The sequence below is a fragment of the Halichoerus grypus genome, chromosome 12 (genome assembly GCF_964656455.1).
Source record: "Halichoerus grypus chromosome 12, mHalGry1.hap1.1, whole genome shotgun sequence".
Taxonomy (NCBI): Eukaryota; Metazoa; Chordata; class Mammalia; order Carnivora; family Phocidae; genus Halichoerus; species Halichoerus grypus.
The window spans coordinates 60,110,390-60,136,367 of NC_135723.1; the positions used below are offsets into that span (position 1 = coordinate 60,110,390).

The 25,978-nt window shown below is 44.9% G+C and overlaps 1 protein-coding gene across 5 annotated transcripts in view; it reads left to right on the forward strand.

Moving 5' to 3' along the window:
* The window catches only part of CREB5 (cAMP responsive element binding protein 5), a 389,578-nt gene that overhangs the window by 245,888 nt on the left and 117,712 nt on the right, over positions 1-25,978 (forward strand). Inside the window, exon 1 of one of the 5 annotated variants that reach the window (XM_036074493.2) lies at positions 16,597-16,727. The exons of the other annotated variants lie outside the window; for them this stretch is intronic. Coding sequence (XP_035930386.1) covers positions 16,681-16,727 — 47 coding nt within the window. The 5' untranslated portion in view covers positions 16,597-16,680. Of the gene's footprint in view, positions 1-16,596; positions 16,728-25,978 lie in introns of those variants that run through there. 5 annotated transcript variants of the gene reach the window in all.

Sequence of the window (25,978 nt, forward strand, 5' to 3'; positions counted from 1 at the left end):
CATAACACATCTTTTCATTTGCAGAAAATAAATCAGTGTTCTGCATTCTGATAGGAGAGGTCACATCATACATTCCTTTCCATGTTCTGCATTTTGAAAACATCTCTGGATCTGTCAAACTTTATTTCTTTTTTAGTAATCATTTTTATTATATATCTGTAACTATACAAAATTCTATTGTAATTATGCAAATATGAAGGTAGAACCATAAAAATACAAAACAATTGCAATAGTCAGTGATACATTCATGTTTTCCCCTGACGTGGGCTATGAAAGAAAAGAATGCACTTGTTAAGTCATCTTTAACATGGTAAAGAAAGGAGGACAAAATACAAAAACCTAAACAAAAAAGTTCATAAAGCATTAGGTTTTCCTCTACACAGAGTTTGGGTGAAGACAGGCTTTATTCCAGTTGAAGTAAGGGAATGTTATAAGCAGGAAATATCCTGCTCCTTTTGTTTTATGATATGATTTCACTCTATAGCAGAATCAAATTATACTGTTATGCCTTAAGCATTCTAAGGAGTTGGATTCTACCAGTGGGTGAGAGTGTGAAGTTTCTTCTCAAATTCACCACAATGCCTACGCCCAGGGACTGCTGTTCCCTCCTTGTTTCAGGTGTCAGGGCCTTCTTTCTTGCTGACCCTCAGCTGCTCAGGCCTCACCCCTCTACCCGGCCCTGCTCTGACGTCTCATTTGGTAGTACCCTCACCAATACGCAACCCAAGAAATGCACCAATACCGCACCTCAGAGAGTTTTGGGCAATAACAAACACACCTGACTTGAGGCACTAGTAACATCTTCTTGAGGTAGAAAGCACTTGATTAAGCCTTAAAGAAAGTATAGAACCATGAGTCCTGGAAAATGTTTCCAGTAGAGGGACCAGCATGAGCCAAGTGGTGGATGTAGAAAGATCAGGATATACTGAGAAGAAGCAAACATGTTCAGTTTGGCTCAAGCCAAATCTTCTAGGATATATTTTGGTGAATAGTGCAGAGGAGTCTAAAAATATAGGATGCAACCAAATAAAGATCATTTACTTGGATTCGCCACGGAGAGCTTGTTTTTGAACAAGGGAATAAGATTATGAAAGCCCTGTTACGGTGGTATCCTGGAAAAAAAAGAGAGAGAGAGAGAGAAATTAGTGAAAAAACTAGTAAATCCTGTAGCTTAGTTAATAGTATCACACCAGTGTTGGTTTCTCAGTTTTTATAAATGTGCCAGGGTTAGTTAAGAAGTGAACATTAGGGAAAGTTCAGTGAGGGGCATATAGGAAGTCCCTGTACTATCTTGCAACTCTTCTGAACATTGGAAATAATTTCAAAATAAAAAGCAGCAACAACGAAACACCACTATGGGACTTTATCGCCAACACAGGACCCTCACATTAGGGGCATCAGGGGACGGCTTGGCTGTGGCCACAAGCCAAACTCCTGGAACCGAATAAAAGCATTTGTTGTTTTGCTATAAGCTCTGGAAGTCTGTTTCCTGTGTCGGGAATCTTTTTTTCTGTGGTTTCACCTGCTCCTTGGGTCTGCTTCTTCCTGTGCCCTACTGTAAGGGTGCACCTCTCTGCTGAAAGCCAAGGGCTGCCCCCAGGGCCCCATGCACTGGACACATTGTAGAGTCCCAGCTCCCTGGTTCTTCTTTTCTTGCTTTCTCTTCCAGCTCTCCCCCCATCCCCTGTCCCCTTGATGTCATTCTGAGTGTTCCCTGCCACACGTGATAGAAAGTAAAATGTTTTTAAGACCAGTCGGCATAGAATTTGAAGGGCTTGTTTGAGTTCATTGCCTTTTAATGGGTGATTTTTAAGTGTATCTCTCCATTAAAACTATCTGCCTGAGTTTGGGATTCTAGGGGCTACTGTGTGTCTGTCATTGGAAATGTTTTCTGTAGTCATTAGTGCAGACCAAGAGAAGCTGACAGTTTATCCAAAAATAATATCAATGTGTTTCACCCATGAATGCTTACTTGTATACAAAGAGTAGGGCATGAGGAAGTATGAAGCTTATGTGAGGTAACTGTTCAAAGTTTGTTTTTAAATCTCCGTATCTCCCATGTGCCATCTAAAAACCTGAGGGTACACACCACTAGGAGTCAAACGGCAGAAGTTCACTGGTATAGAAATATATAGTGTGTACATTATTTATATGGTGTGTGTGTGTGTGTGTGTATTTTTCCATCAGTCTCTAGGAGGCCTGCTTTTTTTTTTTTGATGAAGTTATAATTACATTTCCTTTAACAACCTGTTATCCAGAAGTGTGTACTAGATCGCTTGAGTTATTTAGTGACATTTATTGCGAAACAAATTCAGACGCTTCCTATTTAGAAACGTGTTTCCTGCTTTCCATCATCTCTTCTCAAAAACATGCGGTCTTCTTACAATTTGCTTTAGCATAAGCATAATTTGGATACCCTGGGCCAGTCTTAGATGTTGCTAGCTAGCTTCAGCTGAAAGGGAGTGATCCTAATTGTTCAGATTGTCAGGGGAGGAGCAAGAGACTTTTGGCCTTTTTCCCTGTCTCAAGTACTTCTCAAATTCTGGTAGCACTTGGGTTACTCAGTTGCCAATCAACATGTGAGGGTTCAAACCAGGCAGAAAAGCCAAGAAAGAAGAATTGGGCCTTTCAGTTATTTGTTTTAACAGCAGCCCTGAAGGAAAAGCAGCAAGGTGTGGTGGATTAGAGCGGTGAATGCATCAATCAGCTGCCTGGGTTTGTGACTTACGGCCAGCTGTGTGACCTTGGGCAAGTTACTTAACCTCTCTGAACTTGTGTTTCTTCATTTGTAGAAAAAAGAATTAGAATTGCAGCCAGATTTGCTTGTAGAATTTAATGGGATATTGAAGATTAGCTCTTAGCACATTGCTTGGCATATAATAAGGACTTATTAACTTTTATTTTTATGATACTTATTATTACACTTTCTTTGTTCTTTCCTACCTCAAAAGTTCAACCATGCCACTGAACTGTACATTTAAAAAGGTTAAAATTGTAAATTTTATGTTATGTATATTTTACCACAGTTAAAAAAAAAAAAAAAAAAAAGAATTCCAACCACCCCAGCCAACCAAATACAAAAATCACTTTCCAAAATAAAACAACACACATCCAGGAGACACAACAAGGAGAAAAGTTATATTATGGCAAAAACACTGGACTGAGATATCAAAAGACCTGGGATCTAGTTAACAACTCTGTGTTCTTGACCAAGTCATTACACCTTTCTGACCTCAGCTTCCTCCCTGGGAAAAGTTCTAGGAGGATTAAATGAGGTAACAGATTGCTCTGCAACATGTATAAATTGGCATGATTGTGGCCAGAGTCCCTACTGCTTTTTATCCACTCCTAAGAACAGATCCAGGATATTGTAGAGAACTGCAGGAAAAGTGTCTTGTTCATAATGCATTTATTTGGTTACAAAAACATCAGGGCATTTAATAATGTACTATGAAATAGGCTCTGACAAATTCTGATTGACAGAGTCTGGCCGTCTTGACTCAGTTAAGGGGAAATGCCCTGGTCCCCAGCTGTTGTTTCCATGGGCCATTTCCAGTGCCCCTCGACTGACCTTGTGCAGGGCACAACTTCCATTCCCAAGAGCCCAAAACCAAGAACAAATTCAGGGAATTAAATGAATGAGACCCTCCGCACAATCTGGAATACGAGGCCTCCCAGGGCTGCAAAAGAAAGAGCTCTGAAATGGGCACAAGGGTCCCGGGGTGATTTTGAGTTAGTGACACTTACCAGTACTTCAGTTTTCTTTTCTGCAAAAGGAAGAAAGTTAGACTTTAAAATCTTCATGGTCTAGCGCTCTATGAGGTTAACAAAGTACCTTGAAAATTGTAGAATATTTTTCTGCTCATCCCTCCACGTTTAAAAAATAACTATTATAGCACTTGGCCTCACGGACTACCTTGGTCGCCTGTACCCCAGCACCCACCCCATGCTTTTCCCTCCATTGCCCTTTATGGATCAGTAGAGGTCATCTTCAGGGGAGGGACAGATTCATGGAGACGCCATCAATTGCTGTTTAGGAAATTTGGATTTACCTGGAATATAAGGGTCCTCATAAAAACATCCACAATTTGGCTTTTACATTTTAAAATACATTATTTCGTTTTTGAAATTTGGGTGGTGAATTTCTAAAGTTTCTCTCTCTCTCTCTCTAAATCCAGAGCCTCCTGGGCTTAATATAATGGGTATCATCACACATTCCTAAAGGACCTCCCATTTTAAAACCTGTCCCAGGATATCTGTATTCTCTCGAAAGTGTCTATTGGAAAGTAGCTCTTACAACCTCTGGAGCAGCCCACATTCCCAAACCACCCTGGGACCATCTGAAAGTGAGAAAAGTCCTAGAGCTATTAAAATCACATACATTAGTCAAGTTTATTGTTTAAAAACATGTTTTAGAATTTTCTTTTTTGTCTTCTCCCTAGCCTTTGAGACAAAAGGTCTCCATTTTAAAATATGCCCATGGATAATTTCAATTTTATCCTTTCTCCTAAATCTCAAAAATGATAATGAATAAAGCAGCAGCCCTTATTGATCAGAAGTTTATCTCTTGCTAACAAAAACTACAAAGATTTATCTGGGTGTTAGAGCCATGTTTTCAGTCCCCCACGAATAGCGATTGTAAAAGGGAAAGGTCCCAAAGAGGTGGAGTGTTTGCAGGAAGGTGGTAGGGTGAAAGAGAAACTATTCTCTCATTCAGCTGACTCTCCGTGTTGCCTTTTCATCTTTTTCTAGGCAGAACACAGCCAGAAGAGCGACCACATAGGTGATTTTTTTTAAATGTGTACTTCTTGATCATCTGAAGCGACTCTTGTCCTTACATTGACTTCCAGGAATCTCCCCTGCCTCCTTCCTGGTTTTTCTCCCACCTCACCAGCTACCCCTCCCCTGCCCGGCACTTACAGTAAGAGTGTACCACATGACTCAGTTCTGAGACTCACCCAGTCTGTGGCTTTAAAGACAGTCAATCAGAATTGATTCCAAAGGGATGTCTTCGGCCCTCACTGCCCACTGAGTTCAGCCGTTCCTATCCCTCGGCCTTCCTGATTTCTCTGTCTGTGTCACTAGGCATCTCACTTGTAACTTGTCCAAAGCAGAACTCTTGACCCTTCCTGAGTCATCTGCAATACCGGTCTTCTTCATCACAGTGAACAGCAACAGCATTTACTCATTTGATCGGATCAAAAATCCAGTGGTCCTGGCTTCCTCATCTTCCGTGCTCCCGTGGCCGACTCTGGGAGCGCGGCTGGGTCTCCCTCGGTGGATCCCAGCTCTCCCCTCCTCTGCCATGTCTTCTGCTGCCAGCCCTGTGCTCGCCGTCATCACCTACTCACCCAGGCTATTGCAAAATCTCTTCACTGTTCCCCAAACTTGAATCCTTACTCTCGGACAATCCATTTTCCATACAGGAGTTAATGCAATTTCTTCAAAATAAAAATCAGATTATGTCAGTCCTTTCTTTAGACTTTCCCATGGCTTCCCTCTGCCTTAAAATAAAATAGAAATGCTGTTGTGGCCAGCAAGACCTCTCCCTACTTCTCCCTAGTTATCTCTTCCCCTCTCCTTCTCTTCCCTGCCTGGCCTCCTTTCCATACAGGAAGCACACCAAGTCCTTTCCGGCCTCAGGGCATTGGTCTAGATGGTTCTGTCTGCACAAGTCTCCTAACGTGTCTACACCCACACCTCCATATTTCATTATTCAGTTCTCAGGTAAAATGTCATCTCTTTGGAGAGGACTTCCCTGAATACCTTATCTGAAAGGCTTCACCGTACCCACCGTTCCTTCATGGTCTAGCGCTAGACCCTCCCCACAAGCTGGAGATACCAGGCCTCCCAGGGCTGCAAAAGAAAGAGCTCTGAAATGGGCACAAGGGTCCCGGGGTGATTTTGAGTTAGTGACACTTACCAGTACTTCAGTTTTCTTTTCTGCAAAAGGAAGAAAGTTGGACTTTAAAATCTTCATGGTCTAGCGCTCTATGAGGTTATGTTAACAACGTACCTTGAGGATGATAGAATATTCTTCTGCTCATCCCTCCACATTTAAAATAACTATTGTAGCACTTGGCCTCACGGACTACCTTGGTCGCCTGTACCCCAGCACCCACCCCATGCTTTCCCTCCATTGCCTTTTATAGGTCAGTAGCGGTCTGTTTTGTTTTCTGCTGTTTCTCTGACATCTAGATCCAGAGATTGAGCAGCATTCTTTTACCAAGACGCTCCCCTCCCCCCTTCTGTCCCGGTGTCTCCTGTGCCCCCATAACACCTTATGACATTGTGTTTCCTAGAGTTATCAGCATATACAGTGGAGCAAATTTGCCTTTATCAGCTAAAATCTTTTGTAAGATGACTTGAAACTAGTTAAAAACAAAAGGGTGTCAGGAAACGCGGAGAGAGATACTGAGAGGGGAGACAAGATGGAAACAAAAGGATCTCCATTTTGCTGTGGTTTGGTCGGGTCAAGAGATATCAGGTGACGCCAAATAGCCTTTGTTAAAATAACAGAAACGTTGACAAATTAAAACGGAGCTGCCCCAGACTAAGTCATGGGGCCTTCTAGGCTCAAGACCATCTAACCTTGCTAAATTGTGCTCCCCTGCCCCGTGCATCGTGGCTGCCGGTGCAGTTTGGGATAGGGTATGGACACGCACTCCCTCACGCAGCGGCATCTCAGGGGTGAGACAGGGGAGACTCTGGCTTTGACTATGAGAAGTCAACAAGAAGCACTTTTTTTGTTTTTTAACCAAACGGAAAAGGCAGTTTGCTGGCAATTACAGATTATTTATTTCTGCAAGTATCCAGAGCTTTAAAGAGGATTAGTATCCCCAAACTCTTTCATTCAAAGACGAGACTCATTAGTACTGATCAGTGTCTCTTTATGCTCCAAATCTTGGAGGCTTGCCTCTTCTGTCGGCACAAAGCTTCTCTGAGTAAAATGGATATAAAATTTCATCGAGTATGGGAATGAAAGGGGCGTGCTGGCCCCTGGCTTAAAGGGTAGTAAGTGACCAAAGAAATGCTGAAGAGTCCTCTTTCCTTCTGTCACCTCCATCATTATTTTCCATGTTCGCTGCCCTTTTTGTCTAACAACCTTGGTACCTCCTGTCGAAGCATTATTTTCCCAGACGTGTAGTGCCTACCAAGGTTTTCCCTTCTGTCTGTCCCCTGGACTTGTGTGTGGTGTCTGTTTTAATCATTGTTCCAGGGCTCTTGTGACAGTATTAATATGACAGAGAATTGGTCAAACAGGAATTATACAAGGACTACCATTGTAATTCAGACACTTAATTCCTACTCAGCAGTGGATGCAGCCCTGGGTGACTCACAGGTCGTGATCCTCATTCCCCTTCATCTGTCACTCACATTTTTGGGTCTGTGGAGGGACTGGCATTTTCTCTTCTCAAGTGCTCATGGCACTTTATGAGTATAAAAATAGAAGATTTCTGAAAAACTTCAAAACATCCTTTGGAGAAATGGATGGGTAAAGAACTCTGGAAAAGGGGTGCCTGGGTGGCTCAGTTGGTTAAGTAGACAGGTCATGATCCCAGGGTCCTGGGATCAGGCCCTGTGTTGGGCTCCCTGCTGAGCAGGGAGCCTGCTTCTCCCTCTCCCTCGGCCCTGCCCCTCCCTGCAATACCCCCCCCCCCCGTTTCTCTCAAATAAATAAATAAAATGGTTTTTTGGGTTTTTTTTTTAATAACTCTGGAGAAGGCGACCCCGTGCAGAATTCTGTAGCATTCTGTAGTACACAGAACCAACACCACTGTTTGTTGTTCAACTAAATTTCTAGAAGATAAGCAAGTTATGCCAAAGGTGTGGTGGGCTTACCCCATGCAATTGCACTCTTCAGCTACCACTATTATTTCTTTCCCTTTCCCAAAGCACCCTCCCTGTGATTGTCACATGAGGAGACAGGGAATATTGCAAAGTAAACATCTGGAAGCATTGATAGTAAACATACGAGAGAAATGCCTTGCTAAACCAGCCACAGGTCAGGAAACTAATCTTATCAGGGGTCCTGGGACCATAATTCCATAGACCATTTAAATGGTGTCATGTTACTGTGAATATGTGTTTTATTTCCATCCATCGTTGGCATCCTGTTTTGGAAAAGCCACTATAGCCAATTTTTTATAGGTTTGATAATTTTAGGGCAGATTACTATCCTTTTTACCTTAAAAAATAAGACGTAAACAAGATCACAGCTCCTCTAGACCCTGAATTGCTGGCGAAACATACACATATTTATATGGGTTTTCTTTTACTTATTAATATATTTGTTTTCTAAAATTTCTGTGACCACAGGATGACCCGTAGAATTCAGCCCTGGAGAGTGGTCTGTGGATCACTAGCATCAAAATTTCTAGGGAGTTTTGCTTAAAAATACTATGCTTTGGCTCCTCCTTGCTGTTACAGTCTTTGAGATAGCCCCTGGAAATCTGCATTTTAATCTGTTCTCCAGAGATTCTCAGGTACAGCAAATCTGAGAACCACTGAGCTAGAAAAAGACCTCGGTTTGCAGGTTATCGTGCCAGGATCTGGGTCAGCCTTCAAAGCACCAAGATTGGGCTGCATGTGGCTGTTTTGCTTTACCTGTAAAAGGGCATGGCTTGGCGTTTCATACTAAGACAGCATGCTTTGTTTTCCTGGTGATTTTAAACCTGGGGTCCATGGCTAAAAGGAGGGTGCACGGTTTTCGTTAGAATCTCAAGGAGGCTTGTTGCTCGAGAAAGGTATGTTCCAACACCAGCTGAAAAGTCTTTTTCAGCTTTCCAGTCTGGATGAGGGCTAAGGAAAAGGAATCGGGCACTCAGACTCTCCCAGATGGTGCCTGGATCTCACTTTCCTTCCCATTTCTGTTAATGTCAGAGGAATTCTGAAGTTTATGAAGCATAGGAAGGTTCAGATCTCTCACCCCCAAACTTAAAGACCCTTTGGACATCCTAATACTCAGTTTTCCTCTCATGGGAATGGGGAGGACAAGACCAAGTTATTTATCAGTCCTACAGTACTATACTTCTAGAAAGACAGAAACATCTACCAGTGCATAGCCTGTGATCCTTTTCTGAAAGTTTAAAGCTAAATTTCAACGTAAGGCAGGATTAACTGCACCTTTTCTATTTGGGATTCTGGTGTCGGTACAGACACCACAGTCGTGTCCGGGCCTGAGAGGGACAGTAGAATGTGGAAGTGGGCTTGGAAACCAAAATATTATGTCAGCAGTTTTCTCTTTCATTTATTCTCTCTTATCAAAGCCAACTTTTTAACTCAGGGGCTCTGTTAATAAAAACATAGATAATTTCATTTGGAAGGCCCAAGAGCTTCGTGTTTGGGGTTAAAAAAAATTCCTCTTATCCCCTCCAGGCACAAGTGTTGGAGGGCTTGCTCTCCTTGCAGACCCTCTGAATAAATCAGTGCTGGTGAACCTCTCTGCTCAGAGGATGGGGAGGTCAGTTACTAAATACACACAGAGCCATGCAGCGGGACTCTCTGGGAAACAAAACGAAACCACAAATACAATTCCTGACTTTAAGCCTTCCTTTTTTATTTTTAATACCCTTAAAACCTCTTCAGATTCATTCTTACTTCTGTAGTTTTTTAAAAATTTATTTAAAGATGCTTAATCATGAAAACAACCAGTAGAGTGTATTTTCAGGGCCATCATCCAAACAAGTAAGTAGGTTGTTTCAAGAAAGCCCTTTTGTGCAACTGCAAAGATTGGGCGGGGGGGGGGGGGGGGAGGAAACATTCAGAACGAAGATACTCCAATACTTTGAATTTATAATATGCAAAGGAATAACTTGTTCCCTGAGTGCGAACGTCCCCACGGACTGCTTTTCCAGATGTGAATACTCAGCAACATGATGCTCAGGTTCTGGCAGGCATACATTTTCCTCCACGTGAAATGCAGAGCCCCACCAAGAAGCAAGGAGCTTGGAAACCAGCGGCATAGGGTCACTTGGGGACCCATGGGTATTAACGTCGCAGTGCGGGTCCAGATTGTGGCCCCTGCTGAGATTTCAGGGAGGTGGCTGAGGCCAGGTGAGTGGCGAGAGGCGGGCAGCGGCATCTCATCACCTGAACGGGTGACCTCCTGCATTTCTAACTTCTCCATGTTGTGCCCTACGGCTTCCTTCTTCTCTGCTTCTACTCCAGGCCTCCTCCTTTGGTGAATCTCTCTGATCAGAAGCCTGACGCTAAAAAGACCCACATTTCCCCTCCTGATCGCCGGGCCCCAGAACACTGCTTCCTTCTGCTCGCACAGATTAGCCAGCTCACCAGGAGCAGCTGGGTTCTGGAAGGTGTTAAGGCACTGATACAAAACCAGGAGGTGGCAGTCACATCTCTGACCTGGGTATTAGACAACTTTTAGTTCAATTCTCAGCCCCACTGTGACATTTAGGCAGGTTATTCAATCCTGAGTCAGTCTCTTCATAATATGGGGATGACGGGAGTGCCTACTTCATAGTGTTGTTGGGTCCTGGGAGGCTTAAAAAAAATTAATGTCTATGGAACATCTAACACAATGCACGGCACAGAATCTGTGCTCAATAAATGTTGGCTAATGATGACTATATATGTATGCATGTATTCATATATATGTAAGTTTCTATGTATGCATGCGTGTGTGCATATACGGACTTGTGTAAACTCGTATCTATGTATACGTACATATGTCAGTAAGACATGTATGAAGCTACAGAACTAGGAAAAATTATCAATTTCTATAACTTCTAACAGAGAGGATAGAGAAGGCCATAATCTTAATGTTTCACACAGACAGCAATTAGAGTGGGGGAAAAATAGAACAGCAAGCTAAGGGACATGAAATTGAGAAGGAGGACACACTGAAGACAGGTGACACTTCCAAGAAAAAGCTCAATCCATTGTAGGCACCGCCTCTCTTCCCCACAGCCAGCCAAGTAGACCTAGAGCTTCTCCCATATCATTGCACTAGTCCTCCTGGTGCTCATGAAGGACACAGAGAGGAGTAAATCTCACCAACCGGGGCCTGGGCTGGGAGAGACAAGTGGGGCCCCTACAACTTCCCCATCTAAGGAGGGGCTCACTCTCAGGATTGCAAAATTGCCGACCTGCATTTGCACAGCCCCAGGAGCGAGCACCTCCGTAAATTCTGAACCCTGTGCACCCGACCTGCTTCACCCTAGACTGGCCTACTCACCACACTTTGTCAAAGGGACCAGGGGAATTTGGTAGATTACCAGGGTTATCCACAGAGCCTGTGGTAGAGGCCCATTTCTCTCACTTCATTTCGTGGTCCCCATCTCCTGAGCAGGATTGCACCTCAACCAGTCCTACTGGTCTACTGTGCCATGTCCTGGCTCCACTCAACACCAGAACATGAATTCACTGTAGTCTGGCAACACCAGTAGGCTCTGATCCTCTCTGTACTTTTACCTACAAATGTTTGAGCCTCCTCCACCATTTGTTGGAGCGTTCTTCGCAGAGTTCCAACCCTGAGTTGTAGGGACTGCCGGTGAGAACCGACACCACCGTTGCTTTGGGGAGGAATGAGTCCTGGTGGCAGTCTCCCTTTCCTTAGGGTACCTCAACACTCCGACCAATAGGAAAATATGCATTCCCCTTACCTCAAGTCTCAGCTCCCCTGGATGCTTCATATAGGACACTGGAGAAAACAGTCTCGTGTCAGCTGCCCTGATAAAAACTTCAGTGTGCTCATTCAGGCATCGCCATCACCTGGATCCAGGAAACGGGAAGCAAAAAGAATCTCAGGCCCTTCAAGGAGAAATGGCGTAGTGCAGGGATGGAGAAGGCCAACCAGAAGATCTCCTAGGTTTTTCTCATTATTCCAGGTTTTCTGGTTTCCAGATCTCAAGGAAGCCACAGAAAAAGTCTAAGGATACAAAAGGGAAAGAAGGCTTTTAGGAGGGAAAATATTCAAGGAAGATGCAGCAGCCTCTGCTGCCGACACTCCACTTCACTTGAGGACCTACTGTGTGGTTGTCAGGTGCTTGCTAGGTGCCAGGGTGCTGATGGATGGATGGGTAAACCCCATTTCTGCCCTGAAGAAGCTAGTGGCTCATGAGGAAGATAGGCATGGAAATAGGTACCTTCCAGAACTGGCTTGTTGCTGGAATCAGATCTGGTCCAGGAGGCCATGGGAAGCTAGAGGAATGGACAGTCCTATCCCAGCATAGAAGTCTTGCAAAGTGTTCATGGAAAAAGTAATGCCTGAGCTGAGGAGTATATTCATTCATTCACTCATTCATTTATTCAACAAATATTTGTGGGGTGTCAGCTGCCTTTCAGATACTGTGATAAGTTCGAATGATACAATGACATGTACTTTGGGTTTTTTTTTTCTAATGACATATATTTTTTAAAGATGGAGAAGTTAGGGCAAAACTGCTATGAGGAGGCAGAATCAATGATAATATTTTAGGGCTTATCAAAGGGCTCTCATAACCTCCCAATACCTACCCTAAGGCTTCCTGGGGCCTCCACCATTAGAAAGTCATTCCTTTGTTTGAGACCCTTTTAATGTTGCCACTTCAGAACTTTACAAGTGGGTTTGGACACAGGAAAGTCAGCAAGTTGCCTGAGGGCACTTGGTGCTAGGGCTGGGATGTAAGAGTTGCAGCAGGTACAAGACAGAAGTAACCAAGGGCTGACCAGTCTCATTTTCTCCCTGGGAGTGCTGGGATCTGGCTCTAGCAGGCTCAACCATCTAAACCAGCTAATCCCACTAGTACACAGTTAGGATGCATGCTGCACAGGTTCACCCAGACAGCCCCTCAGCCTCTGTCCACTGTGAAAACACAGGACACCCAAGTTGAAGGGAATGCTGAATGACACCACATGGGTGTGCAGTGGTCTGTGACCGGAAGGTTCGCTGGAAGCAATTTGCAAAGGAGGCCTTAGAAAACCACCTGGATGGTTATTGTAAATTAAAAAAGGAAGAGATGCCACTTTTTTCTGAATAATTTTTAATACTAGGTTTATGGCTGGGTACATATGATAGTCATTACAGCTTATTTAACGCTGAAATTATCTGGCCCCTCAAACTCCACTGGGACTGAAGGAATCATGGGTCAAATTTTAAAAACAACGTCTGAAAGAAGATGATATGCCTTTCCTTCAGGAGAATAAATTCAAACCCTTGTAAGAGGGGGAAAAAAAAAAAGTCCGCTCTCTCTAGGAAGGATTGCTATCATTTCTTCTCTTTGCTGTGTGGGTTTCCGTGTGTTTAAGCTCAGAAATGCACCCAGGCACACAGAGTTTACTTCAGTTGGCCCTTGCGCCCTTCAGTCCTCCATCCAAGTTGTGCCTTTTCTAGTGGGTTGTTTTGGAGATGGTCCAAAGGCATTCTGAACTCTGAGCTCAAATCTCGGAGGCTTCCACTTCTCCGGAGCCGAACATTTCATCAGGAGCTGGGAGTATGAGAGTGAGTTACACGCAACAGCTGCGCGGTACCCACCACCCTCTCCCCAAGGATGACACGTTCTGAAAGGAGGGTGTTGCAAGCATTCCTGAGCAAGCCAGCTAATCTGGAGGCCTAGCCTGCTGGCCGGCAGCTACTTTTAAGAAGGCTCCCGCTGGAATTACAGCATCTCACAAGTCCTATCTGTAAAGCCCCCATTCTTCAGAAGAGCAGCTAGGACATGGAAGGGGCTGCGGGGGTGGGGGTGGGGGCTGGTGTGTGGGGAGTCCACGAGAGGGCCAGATGGGTGAAAAAGGAAGCTCTGGAGTCTGGGGGGTGGGGGGTGGGGGGAGTTTCCTTTTGGGAACAGGATATTCTCTATCATTAGCTGCTCACAGGAAGGAAAATGGGAAAGCAGGGTTTCTTTTCAAGTGGGGAGAAACCGAGCAGCCAGTGAAAACGCCTGATTTGGAATGGCAGGGAAGGGTACTTATGTTTGGACCAGCAAGTGCAAATGTAAATACTCAGACCCCTTTGAACTCTGAAATTGTTTCCAACTCAGGCCAGTACTCCAAAGAAGTTTTATTGGAATGTCAGTGTGTCCTGCGCATTGTTGCTGTAGTTGCATCCTCATCGGGTACAGGGCTCTCGGAGCCGGGCTGGGTTCTAGAAGCTCTGAACCCAGTGGCCACACCACTCACCGATCAGAGCCACACTCACCATCCTGGAACCTCTTGGCCCCTTCCTCTTCTTGGCAGGAGCAAAGATGCTGTTGTGCCTCATGAGAAGTCTGTGCCTGGCTTTGGCCAAAGCTGCCATCCCCTTTGTTACATAGACAGGACAGCTCCTTATACATCATCTTTGCCTCTAGCACAGGGTCCCTTTTACCTACTTTACTGGGGAAAAAAAAAAAGGCAAGGACCCACTTTCTAGCAGCTGAACCCTGCCCCTGTGACTTAGTATAAGAAAAATCATAGAGAGGTCATTTTCCTGTTGAGGTTACAGGAAGATGTCAATTTGGAAACCTTCTACCACATATCCATTTTGAGATGCCTAAAATAATAATGTAAAGAAAACAGTTAACTCTGAAAGCTAAGGCAAGGAGGGGGGCGGGGATGGGGTGTTGTAGGGAGCAGAGAAGGCAAAGGGAAAGTCCTTAGCTTTATATTAACCAACACGGTCAGTGGCTCTTAGAAAAGGGAGAAAGTAGTTTACATAAAATCTTGTCAACCTACCTCGAAGTGGAAAGGCTTGTAGGAGTGATTGAAGAGTTTGTTTTATTTATTCCCTGCATCAGAAGAAAAATCAATAGCTGCTTGGCGAGTCCGACGTAAATGAGTTATACAGGCCACTGACATGGGGGACCAAACTTTATAACAACCACATTTGCCGCTGTCAGGCCATGGGCTTCAGTGGCGCCAGCTGTAATTACGGCTGATCACCTTTAATTCGGAGCTGCCTGCCTTGATAAAGGTGTGACTGCAGAAGCTGTGGGGATGTCATGCTCCAGGCCGACTGCTGGAGAAAGCTCTTCCCCACCCCAGCCCCCAGGGTCAGGCAGACGCTGGGGCAGACCTTGCTTTTTAGCTCGGTATTCCCTGAAGCTCTGACTCAAATTCCAAGGGACTCAGATTAACAGCCCTGTCCCCAGCAGCAGAGATCTTTAATAAGCTAAGAGATTTCTCTGAAAGCAGATTGGAGGACTGGGGATCCTCTCTGCTCGGCCCCAGGAGGTGAGGAGACAAACGTGTGTAGCACCTATTCAATTCACGGGGCACAAAAGCAACGAGGGGCCATAGATTTTGGCAAAAGCTATGATTATTTTTGAAAACGAAACAAAACCTTGCAACTCCACGCCTTTCTTCTGCTTTTGTGGTATTAAAAAAAAAATTCTAGTGAACTTCCCATTTTTTGAAAATTACTTTTTTTTTTTCTTTTTTAAGGAGGCGTTTAACGATGAGGGGAAGATTAAAGGGAGAGAAGGTAGGGTTAAAAAGCCGGGCTAAGAGCGCAATAAGTGTCTGGACTGTTCTAGGTAAAGTCCTGAGCAGAAGTGTGAAGTGAGGGGTAGAATCTGCAGTTAAAAGGGTTTCACTGCTGTTGGTGAAGGATGATGTTTGACTCCCCACCACCACCACCCCAGGCTGGTTTTCCTCACTCTGTAATTAAAGGAGAGACACACATACTGTTTGTTCTCCCTGTATCCTTTTAAACTCACAGACAGCCGTACCTGCACTGGTACCCCCAACCCCACCCGCAGCAGGTAGAGGAACGGACAGCTTGTCATTCGTTTTGAGGACGGACATATTTTAATTCCCTCTTCTTTGGACAGCTCACCTGAGAGTGGAGTGCTAATCTCAGAAAGTCAAGCCTCGTGTTTTGAGACTAGGGGCTTTTTCCCTTCCGCCCATAAAGGAGTGACCAACAGGGGGTCAGGTGGGGGGGGGCCGGGGGGCGGGGAGAAGCCACTGTGATTGCCCAGTTCTTGATGGCTTCAGACGCAGGCGTGTGTTTGGCCCCAAAGTGGGTTTGCCCTTGCTGACAGGGAGGTCAGATGTGAGAAATCTCCGGAGGGCTGGTGGTTGGCATCCAGCAACAAAAATCCCATCCAGCTCCAGGAAAAAAAAGAGCCTTGAGCAATGGAAACTGTGTCACCAGGTTCTGAAGGAAAGCCTGGACTGGGGACCTGTCTTGGTTGTTCAAGCCCTGTCGTCCCAACCTGACCGGTCACCCCACCGGGACTTCACCTCCACTTGTGTCTCCCCTCCTATTTCCGAACGCAGGGGCTCTTTTTTTTTTTTTTTAACCAGCATATTAAAAAAAAAAAATCGGAACCAGTGGATCCCTGCCCACAGAACCCCTAGTCCCTCTCTGGGTCCGAGGCAGCTGATGGGCCATCCCCAGGCGGCACTGTTTCCCCTCTGTTTACTCGTTTCTAAGGGCAATTGCACCATTATGGCTCCCCGAGTCTGGAACTCAGCCTGGGGCTGTTTTGGTTACATTGAAGTTTTTGCTTCAGTTCTGCCAGATTTAAATGGTGACTTCACCAGCACTGAGCTAAAAAGGAGAAGGGGGAGGAGGGCGAGCCCAGGAGAAAGAGCGAGCAAGTGAGCGAGCCGGAGGGAGAGAGCCAGAGCTAGGCGCAAGAGAAGGGCCAGCGCATTACATCATCGCTTGGCCTGGAATCAAGTGGGAAGGATATGACTCACTCAGGCTAGTTAAGCTTTGGCTCAAATTCTACACACACTCATTCCAGAGCTCTCATGTTCTGCACCTCAGGAGGGAATTCAGCCTCAGTGATGTCCATGAGGTTTGTTTTTAATTTTATTTTCTTTTTTCCCGATTTTATAGAATTTTTTTTTTTTGCCCCTACCGCCTTCTCTCCAGTCTTCGTCCTCCTCCTCCTCTTCTTTTTCTTCCCCTTCTCCCCTTTCTGCCCGTCTTTGTTTCTCCTCTTCTTCCTTCTCCTCTTTCCCCAGCCCCTCCGCTCCTCTTCTGGTCCCGACGAGGCATTTCTTTTCACTTTGATAAGAGTTTTTGTGCTAGCACAGCGACCTGAATGAGTTGAACCGAGGCCGGGGTTGGGCAAAAAAAAAAACAAAAAAAAAAAAAACAGAGCAAGCGAGAGCGCAACAGGAGCAAAGAGGCCACAAATAAAAAGCGAAGCGAGAAAGAGCAAACTCGGGCGAAGTTTCTTTGCTGCGGTGTCGCTCCTAATCGGAGGAGACAGGGAGAGAGTTAAAATGCAGGAACCAATCGCTTGAATGGTGATGTAATGCAAGAACCGCAGGGTAGTTAAGTAATGTGAGAGCAAGGGGGTCAGGGTTGCAAAGCATTTACCTGCTCTCAAGGGGTTTTCAGTTTATTATCAATTGCAGTGACTGTAACTGGCTTCAGACTGCAATCTCTAATTATTCACAGACGCCCCTTTTTTTATCTTTTATTATTAAAAGTAAAACTATATTGTGGTATTTTAAAAAAACATGATATTATCACAGCTGTGTATTATTTTCCACCAGGATTCTCTCTCTCTCTCTCTCTCTTTCTTTCTTAAATGGCTCAAAACGGTTGTCTTTTCATAAAAGGTTGAAGTGAAGTGACGGTGGGAGTGGGGAGTGGCTTTCTGAGTGTAACTGGTGAATTGTGAATGCCTGGAGAATGATTTGGTTTGGTGTGCTGAGTATGAAGAGGTGTGCGATTGCGTTTATTATTGAGACTAGACTGTGGGCTTTTACAGTCCGTATATGATGAGCCTCCAAAGTAGCCACAGTCCTTTGCCTCTTATTTCGGCCAATGTTAATGGCGACTGTGCATTTGCTTGAGAATTTTAACTTTCTGTTGTTTCATGTGACAACTTAATCCAGTGCCATCTTTGGGACTTCTGTGTTCTTGAATTAATTTTAAGATGATATGCTGGGGTGGTGGGGGGAGATGATGAAAACTTCCTGATTGATTTGTCTAGAAACAGCTAGTTAATGTTGGCAAGTCAGGAATCAACACTAAATAAATGGAGAGGGGGAGCAAAGGATGATGTTCTTTATGCTTTAAGGATCTAGTGTCCCCAGAGAGAGAGAGAGAGAGAGACTGATATTTTGAAAATTACACCACATTTCTGTGTGTTTCATAAAAGATATTTAGTGCTCTGATGCACTGCTCAGGCTGTGAACTTGCTGAAACCATCCAGCATCATTAGATAGTTACAGACTGCAGCCCTCTGCAGCTAGAGACCTGGCCCCGTGAGAGCAATCCTGATTCCTGGCTACTCCAAAACTTCTCTTGCTCTTCTAGTCATGATTACCATACAGTGAGAAGCATCATGAGGCATGGGGCACATACCAGGAAGGTGTTTATGTTTATTTACTTAATGCATGCCTTGGTTATGATTAATTATGACTTTTTATGGGTCTTTCCCCCCTCCCTCTACCCCCTGCTCTCCTTTTTGGGGCAGAGATGAAAGGGGCAGGGAAGGCGGAGGTAATTTCTGGAAGAAACAGTGTGGTGTGGTGGAGGTCAAGAGGCCTGAGTGCAAATCCTGATGACCTTGAGCAAATCACTTAAAGCATCTGGGCTTCATTTTAAAATGAGGGAGCAGACAAGGTGGGCTGTAGGCCCTTCCCCCATGTGTGGAACCAATCTGAGATGGTCTCTGAAGTCCCTTCCAGCTGGAAAGTTCTGTGTCTGTGTCTGTGTCCATGGTCTGTAAAAGTTTTGCTAAAAGGTATTTGGCATACTTTTCAGAGAAAAGTACATTTGAATTCAAGATGCATTAGTGCCTTAAATAAAGGGAGGAGGGTGAGGAGAAACAGGTCTTTCTCCACTTTGAAGGCTGTTTTCTGTTTTTGCTTTTTTGGCACAGAAGAGTCCCCAAGTGAAATTTTTAGTTTTCAAATGCTACCTGCAAGGAGTCCTCGAAGAGAGATAATTACGTGGGCGAGTCTGTCAGAAAGAGTGGCAGAAGAGCAAGGGAGAATTTACTGATCCAGCACATTTTTCTAAAAGACCCTGCAAGTTTCCCAGATGCCTAAAATGGTGCTAAAAAATGCAGGAGACATGAGTTTTCATTCACTCATAATGATATAGAACAGTATTTGTAATGAATTTATTCCCCCAAAAGATCACGTGACTCCTTGATATGTTTCAGGAATTTTAACACAAACTCAAGTTTTTAGTTGAGGTTGAAGGCTACATTTTAAAACTTCAAAGAACTTGAAAGCCAAAACTATATGTGCTTCTTAGAAAGATAATTTTCCCAAACAATATCCCTATTCTTCAGCCAAATTCCAGGGGAGTGGCCTTACTGTAAAGTGTGTATTTATGGACCCAGCTTAATTGTGCATAGGGAGAAGGACCACAACTATGCCTATCTGGGGGGAAAAATTACCCAGAGCTGAAACGAAACCACTGGTGAAGGTTATTAGTCATTGTGCACAGTCTGATGAGTGCCAAATGTGTGCTTGAGACTCTTCAGGAATAAAGAGGGCATGATTTCTTTTTTTAGAGCATTACAATTTATGTTGACTTGGCTCTGAGTTGTTCACCCATAATCAGAAATGTCCTGCTTACAACTGACGGGGAGGCAGGGCAAGGAGCATGAGCTCAGCTGAGCTCTTAGGTCAGACTAATATTATCTCACTTCATTCCCGTGGTAGCCTGGAAGGGTAAGAATCATCAGCTCCACTGTTTGGAGGTTGTTTTGTTGTGTTTGAAGTTTTTGTTTTGATTCTTGTTTTGTAACTGACATTTTTACTGAGATGATTGTAGACTTAACGTGCATGTGTAAGAAGTAATCGTGTTCCTGTGTGCCCTTCACCCAGTTTCCCCTAATGGTAACAGCTTACAAAACTGTAGTAAATATCACAACCCGAATATTGACATTGCTGAGATCCACTGCCCTTATTCAGCTTTTTCTGGTTTTATTTGTACTCATTTGTTTATTTGTGTGTGTGTGTGTGTGTGTTGTTTTCATCCATGTGAAAACTGAGGGTCACACAAGCTCTAACCCCTTGAGTTCACTCCACGCTAGGTCTGCCTCGCCATCACTGACAGACTTTCCACCACCATGCTGGTGGTCAGGGCCCTAAAGGCTGTGCTTGTCAATGGGCAATCTTGGTGGCATTGTCCATTTTTTGCATTCTTTGGGGATGTGGCCTGAATGGCAGCTTTGCCCTCCATAGGGGCCCCCGGGGCCATGCCTCCCATGTTAGCAGGTGAAGGGGGAGGCAAGGCTTTGATGGCATGAAAGAAGAGGCACACACATATTGCCTCTGTATGCCAGGCCCAGGGCTGAGGCATGCCAACTGTCCATGCCTAAGCTTAACCATAGCCAGTGCTGAGCTCAGCACTCTTCCTCTTGTCGCCTCAGTTTTGTGCTGGTGGATACACCTGTGGCACCAGGGGTCAAGCATCTCTTGATCGGAGAAGTAGTGTAGGGTTTCCTGAAAAGAGCATGGCCTTTGGGGTCCAAAGGCCCGTGTTCCCATCACTCTTCCACTTGCTAGCTGTGTGTCTTGGGCAAGCCACTGCACCTCACCGTGCCGTCATTTCTATCTTCTATGTGACGTGAGGATAACCATACCTACCACGTGGGTTGTGAGGTGTGGGGGTCTGTTTTAAGCGCCCCCCCCCACCCCCAGCCCACCCACGGCCTGCAGTGAGATCACAGGAAGTAAGTCGTAATGGCTGCTACAGTGAGGCAGTCAAGGATCCGCCAGGAGAAGCCTCTGCAGGTAGCCCGCCTCAGACTGTCCCTGAGCAGCTGGTTTACACATCACTCAGGCTTCTACCCTCCCCAGCCTGTCTTCTCTTATGCTGCTTTTTATCCAGAAAATCAAGGTCTGACATCACGTCAGTATGAGAGCTGTGAAAGTACCGTTCTGGTTAAAGTAAGTGAGGACTTGCCAAATTTCCAGCGCCCTGAGTGGAGGGAGAGACGAAAACAGGGCCGGTGGGGAAGAAGACTCTTGCACCCGCATTCACGCTCAGCTGTGGCTTTGTGAATGGGAAATGAAGTGAAATGGAGATGAGTGAATTCGCTCCTGAGAACCGGATTCCATTCCTGGCTTGAACAAGAGAAGGTTATATTTGCAATAGCATATGTGGATAACGCGTATCTTGAGTTGGGTGAGGCTGCCTTTTAAGCTTGCTACCTCCCCTCTATCTTCTCTGGTGGGAAAACTGGTGTTTTGGAGACTGAAGAGAAAGGGATTTCCAAGGTGTGGCAAGTGGAAAAGTGTGATGATGGCGAGTTTCGTGGAATCATGTAACAGCAGTGGGGCCCAAAACGTACATCAAGGGCTCCATTCTAGGATCCCCGAGTCTATGCTGGAAATGGGCCCCGGGCTGTCTCAAGTCCAGTGACACAAATGTTCTCTCAGATTTTACTTAGTAAGCGATGGCCAGGAAGGCCAGGTCAACATTAAGAGGCAGAAATTAGTGTGGACTGATGAGAGCGAGAATGAGCACTGCCATGTGCCTGATAGGAAGTGGGATGGGTGGGTGATGGGCATTAAGGAGGGCATGTGATGTAATGAGCACTGAGTCTTATATAGGACTGATGAATCACAGACCTGTACTTCTGAAACCAATAATACATTGTATGTTAAATGAAAAAAAAAGTGGGATGGGCAAATCTGGAACTGCACTTAAAAAAAAAAAGAAGGAGTGGTTTGGACACTGGCTTCTCCTTTCTGCTCCCTTCTTGTTTGGCTTACATGGGCCTTTGACCTTGAAGGGGACTCCTTTTGCATTGGTTTGCAGAAAGATGTGTGTGCAAGTAGCTGAGTGAGTGGTCATAGCTCAGGGATGTGGGGAATAGCCAAGAGGAGGAAAGAAAATGAGTGGCACTGGTAAGGGTGGGCAAGGCCAATCAAAATTCCGTGGCCCACATTTGTGATTTTTAAGCCAACTTCCCTAGGCTTATTAAATAGTTCGCTAATGCTTTCAGAGGTGTGTATCTGATGAGTCTCTGTTACGACAAGCGCAGGTCCTTGGCTACTTACATCCTTGAAAACTGAAATTGACTTGCCTTAGAACTCCCAAGTCCACAACATAGTACATATACACTTTATAACAAGTCCATACATCTTTTCTTCCTGCACCTACCCTGGCAGGAGAGCTTACTTAATGATTGATGAAGCAACACTGTACCCAAGAAGAATTAATCAATAGTCCGCAATCATTATGGAGAGCGCGAGAGTAGTTGTACAATAGCCGAAGCCCATCTAGCTATCAGCAGAGTCTTCCTTTTCTCCACAGGATACCAAAAGTTGAATTCTACCTTATAATTTCTTTCTTTGCCGTCTGAATGACTGAAATAGAACTGGATGTGTCCAAAAATGCCAAGCCTGGAAAAAATAATAATAAGGCTCCAAATGAATGCCAAGGTATCTATTAATGCACAGACTCAATCACTCATCTTAATGGGAAGTGGAAATGGGGCCAAGAGGCTGTGTTATATAAGCTGGAATACCTGTCATGAGTTACTGTGTTTTAGGAGCCCATGAACTCTTTTTTTTCCCCTGTAAATCAAAGATCTTTAAAGAATTGAGGTCATGTTGAGCTGCTCACATGCTGATATGGCAGAGATGCCAGGTGGGCCTCTTCTAGCCTGTGGACCTGGCTCCCCCCTTGTCTCTGCCCTTCTGCCCTCAGTGGGGTTCACGTCACTGGGAAAGGAAGGTCTATAAAGCAAGCTCCTCTGCAAAGGTGGAACCTGTTTATTCAAAGTCTGATATAGCTCATGTGATTGTGCCCTGTGAATCATGTTGGGGTTAGATCTGTGTTCCAACTCTGGCTTTGCCACTTGCTAGCTGTGTGATTTTTGACAGTCTGTTGAAAGTTTCTGAGCTGCATTTATTTCATCTCTGAGACGGAATCCATGAAATGATAACTATAAAGCCCTCAGCATAGTAAATGTTCAGTAAATGTTAGTTATTTAATAATGGGACCAGATGGGACCAGTTGACTTTTTTGGAAGTCTGGATAATGATATATTTTGGGCATCCATAAGGGAGAGAGAAATGCTGTCATTCAGTAGTTCCTTCCTGGACAGGTAAACTGAGTCACAGAATGCAGGTAAGACTGTGAGCGGTAGGTGAGGTGAGGAGAGAATCCTGTCATGGACCCTATTCTGTGTGACCAGATCTCTGCACTAGCCAGAAAACAAGGTCTAGGATCTCACCGTAAAGCAATTTATTTCAGCGCCAAGAAGAGGCGGGTCTTTTTTTTTTTTTCCACCGCTTTTAGTTAAGTAGTAGGTTTCTTTTTTAGATGGCATAAAGCAGTTTTTCTTTTGCATCTGTGTCTTCTTGACCTTCTTATTTGTTTTAATACTTCAGTCAGCTCAGCAGCCATGCAGTAAAGGGCTGATCTCCTTTAATTCCTCGGGAATTAATCATAATAACAACAATTATGATAAACCCATTTAGTGTAAATGTAGATGTAAATTACTCTTGCGTTGCATGTTCGCCTTCAGTCTGCTCTCAGGCAGTATCCACCCTCAGATGATTGCACACTGGCCTCTCTCTAGCCACACTATTTTTAATTCAGATCTTGACCTAGCTTAGAACATGGCTGCTCTTTGGCCTTTTCCTTCCATCCAAGGCAAAGAGGAAGCTTCAGTGTGCAGGTCACAAGGGATGCCATTTCATTAGGCTTCCCTCTCACCTTCCAGAACTTCCGTAGCCGTAGAATAATAATCCCATAATTCTAAATGCATCGATAAGGCAGGAACCTTAGAGATCCTTCAGCCCAACCACGCATCTTAGACTCAGAAATTGAGGCCACCCAGAGATGTGATGAATTATCCAGTATCCACACAGCAGAGAGGTGAATTAGCGTAAAGCTATTTGGTGGCGGGGACAGGACCAGGCTCTGATGCAGTGAGGAGCACATTTCTGCCCTGCCAGGCTCTTGGGCTTCCAGGTGCCAGGAACTCCATCTTCTCGCTCAAGTGTATGCTTTCCTGTCCTCTTTTGAGTTCTGGCTCCTGGGGATGGCATGGTGAGGAGAGTGCAAAGAAAGACTTAGATGAGCAGGGGGGCAGGGGGGCCCGATCTGCTGGCTTGGAGAAGCTGGGAGTCTTTCAGGCACCTCACAGTTGAAAGACTCCACCCTCTGGTATGGAGGGAGGGATGGGGAGATGGACAAGATAGCTTGCTTTCCACCGCCAGCCAAAAGCTCCCTGGTGTCTAGTTAGTGGGTGGGGTGTGCTGTCCCTGGGCCATAAATGAGGTGGGGTCAACGTGCAGGAGTCTGGCACTCTCTGCTTCCCACCACTCTCGCCTTCCTCCCTCTCCCTGCACCAGCCCTCACTGTGCTGAGTGCTGAGTGCTGAGTGCTGAGTGCGTGTCGGGTGAGACAGAGTTTGGAATCCACCCCAGAACCAGCACCCACCCACCTGCAGGATGTGACCTCTGGGCTCTGAAACTCGCTGCTTCCTCCCTCTTCCTCCCCACCTAGGGACCGGTTTAGACCACAATTCCCAACACAATCCACTTCACACTTTAATCCCAAAGAGACTCAGGCACTTTGTGACCACAGAAAACTTGTCACTTCATTACGATTCTGAAAAAAGAGAGCAAAGGGTAATTCGTAGTTGTTTTAATGACTTTGCATCCTTTGCCATGGAGGCAGCGTTCAGCTGTCAGGCACAAAGGATGCCAACTCTGACGTCTCACAGTGCAGGGGCAGCGCTTTTCCTAATGCTTTATCACAAGATTCTTCACAGCCAGTTAGCCCCATTAATCTTCCCACAGTAATTATCCAGGTGCTGTACGATTCGGCTTCCCTGAAGTCTCCAAAGCTCTGCTGTGTGTAGATGAACTATTGTGCCTCCCGACCTTGAAAGGATGTTTCTATCTAATTAATGATTGTTAAGTGCTTGGAAAATGCACTTTGGAAATATGCTGGTGCTAATATGTCTGAATCGTCCACTGTGCATTGGATGCAAGCTGGAAATCATTCCTGCCATTCGTAAATCATATGAGGATGGAGATGACTCTTTCTTTTCTCACCTAGGTATCTGGCCCTCCTCCACCACACATTTGTTCCTTGTCCATTTCTCCCAATCTGTGGATTAAGCCATCTGTGGTGCAATAGGCCAGTGATTCATAGGATTTCCTTCTTGGAGTGAGAAGTATCGTTTGGGGTCTGTTTAGCCATGTGGTCTTTAATGAGGCAAACTGAAAACGACTACTGGCTGAACTACCAGTGAAAGAAACCTGTTTTTCTGTACGGTAAAGCAGTTTTGAAACTTTTTTGATATGAACAACAGTAAGAAATATTATTTTATCTTGTAGCCCTGTACACTCGCATGTGTGTGCTTACATACATGTGGGTGTGTGTGTATCTAGTTTGATGAAATCATACTTAATTTTTACTGGGTATACATTCTTAGGTATCTTATATTCTATTCATTTTTCTAAGATACTAGTCATGTCAGATTAAACTGATTTCACCAATTTCTCACCAATTGACCCACCAAGGAACTACATCCAGAGTTGGAAAAGCATTGGTATAGCAGATACATAGCAAGAATGCAGGACAAAGGTCAGGAGACCTGGGTCGTATGGCCAGGTCTGTCCCAACTCCGAGATTCCTTCCCCAAACCTCAGGGTCCCCATATAAAATTAAGGTATTTGTTTTTAAATTGAATTTACTCTCAGAGTACTTTCTGTAAAAATGTCTTAATGTGGAAGCCAAGTATAGAAAACAGAGCCCCGACTGGCCCACAGCTGCTCCCTTAAGTCACCCTCGCACCTCCTCCCAGGAGCCCTTGGGACACAATCTGAACAATACTAGGCTAGAAATTTCGTAAGTCCCTTTAGTCCTGGAGTTCAATGATCATTTTATCTCCTAGGTAATAGATTTATCTAATGGAACACACCAGGTTTCACTTCTGTTGATTCTGAGCTAGGATTCTCTATTGGAAATCTTCAGAATCAATGGGAAGTTTTGCTCTCGGACCATTGTTCTTTCCTGCTTCAGCTTTATAGCTTGTTCTTGGGCCCCATGGGCTGGGCTTCTTCAGGGAAAGAGGGAGTTTTTGAAAGGTCTTCAGGA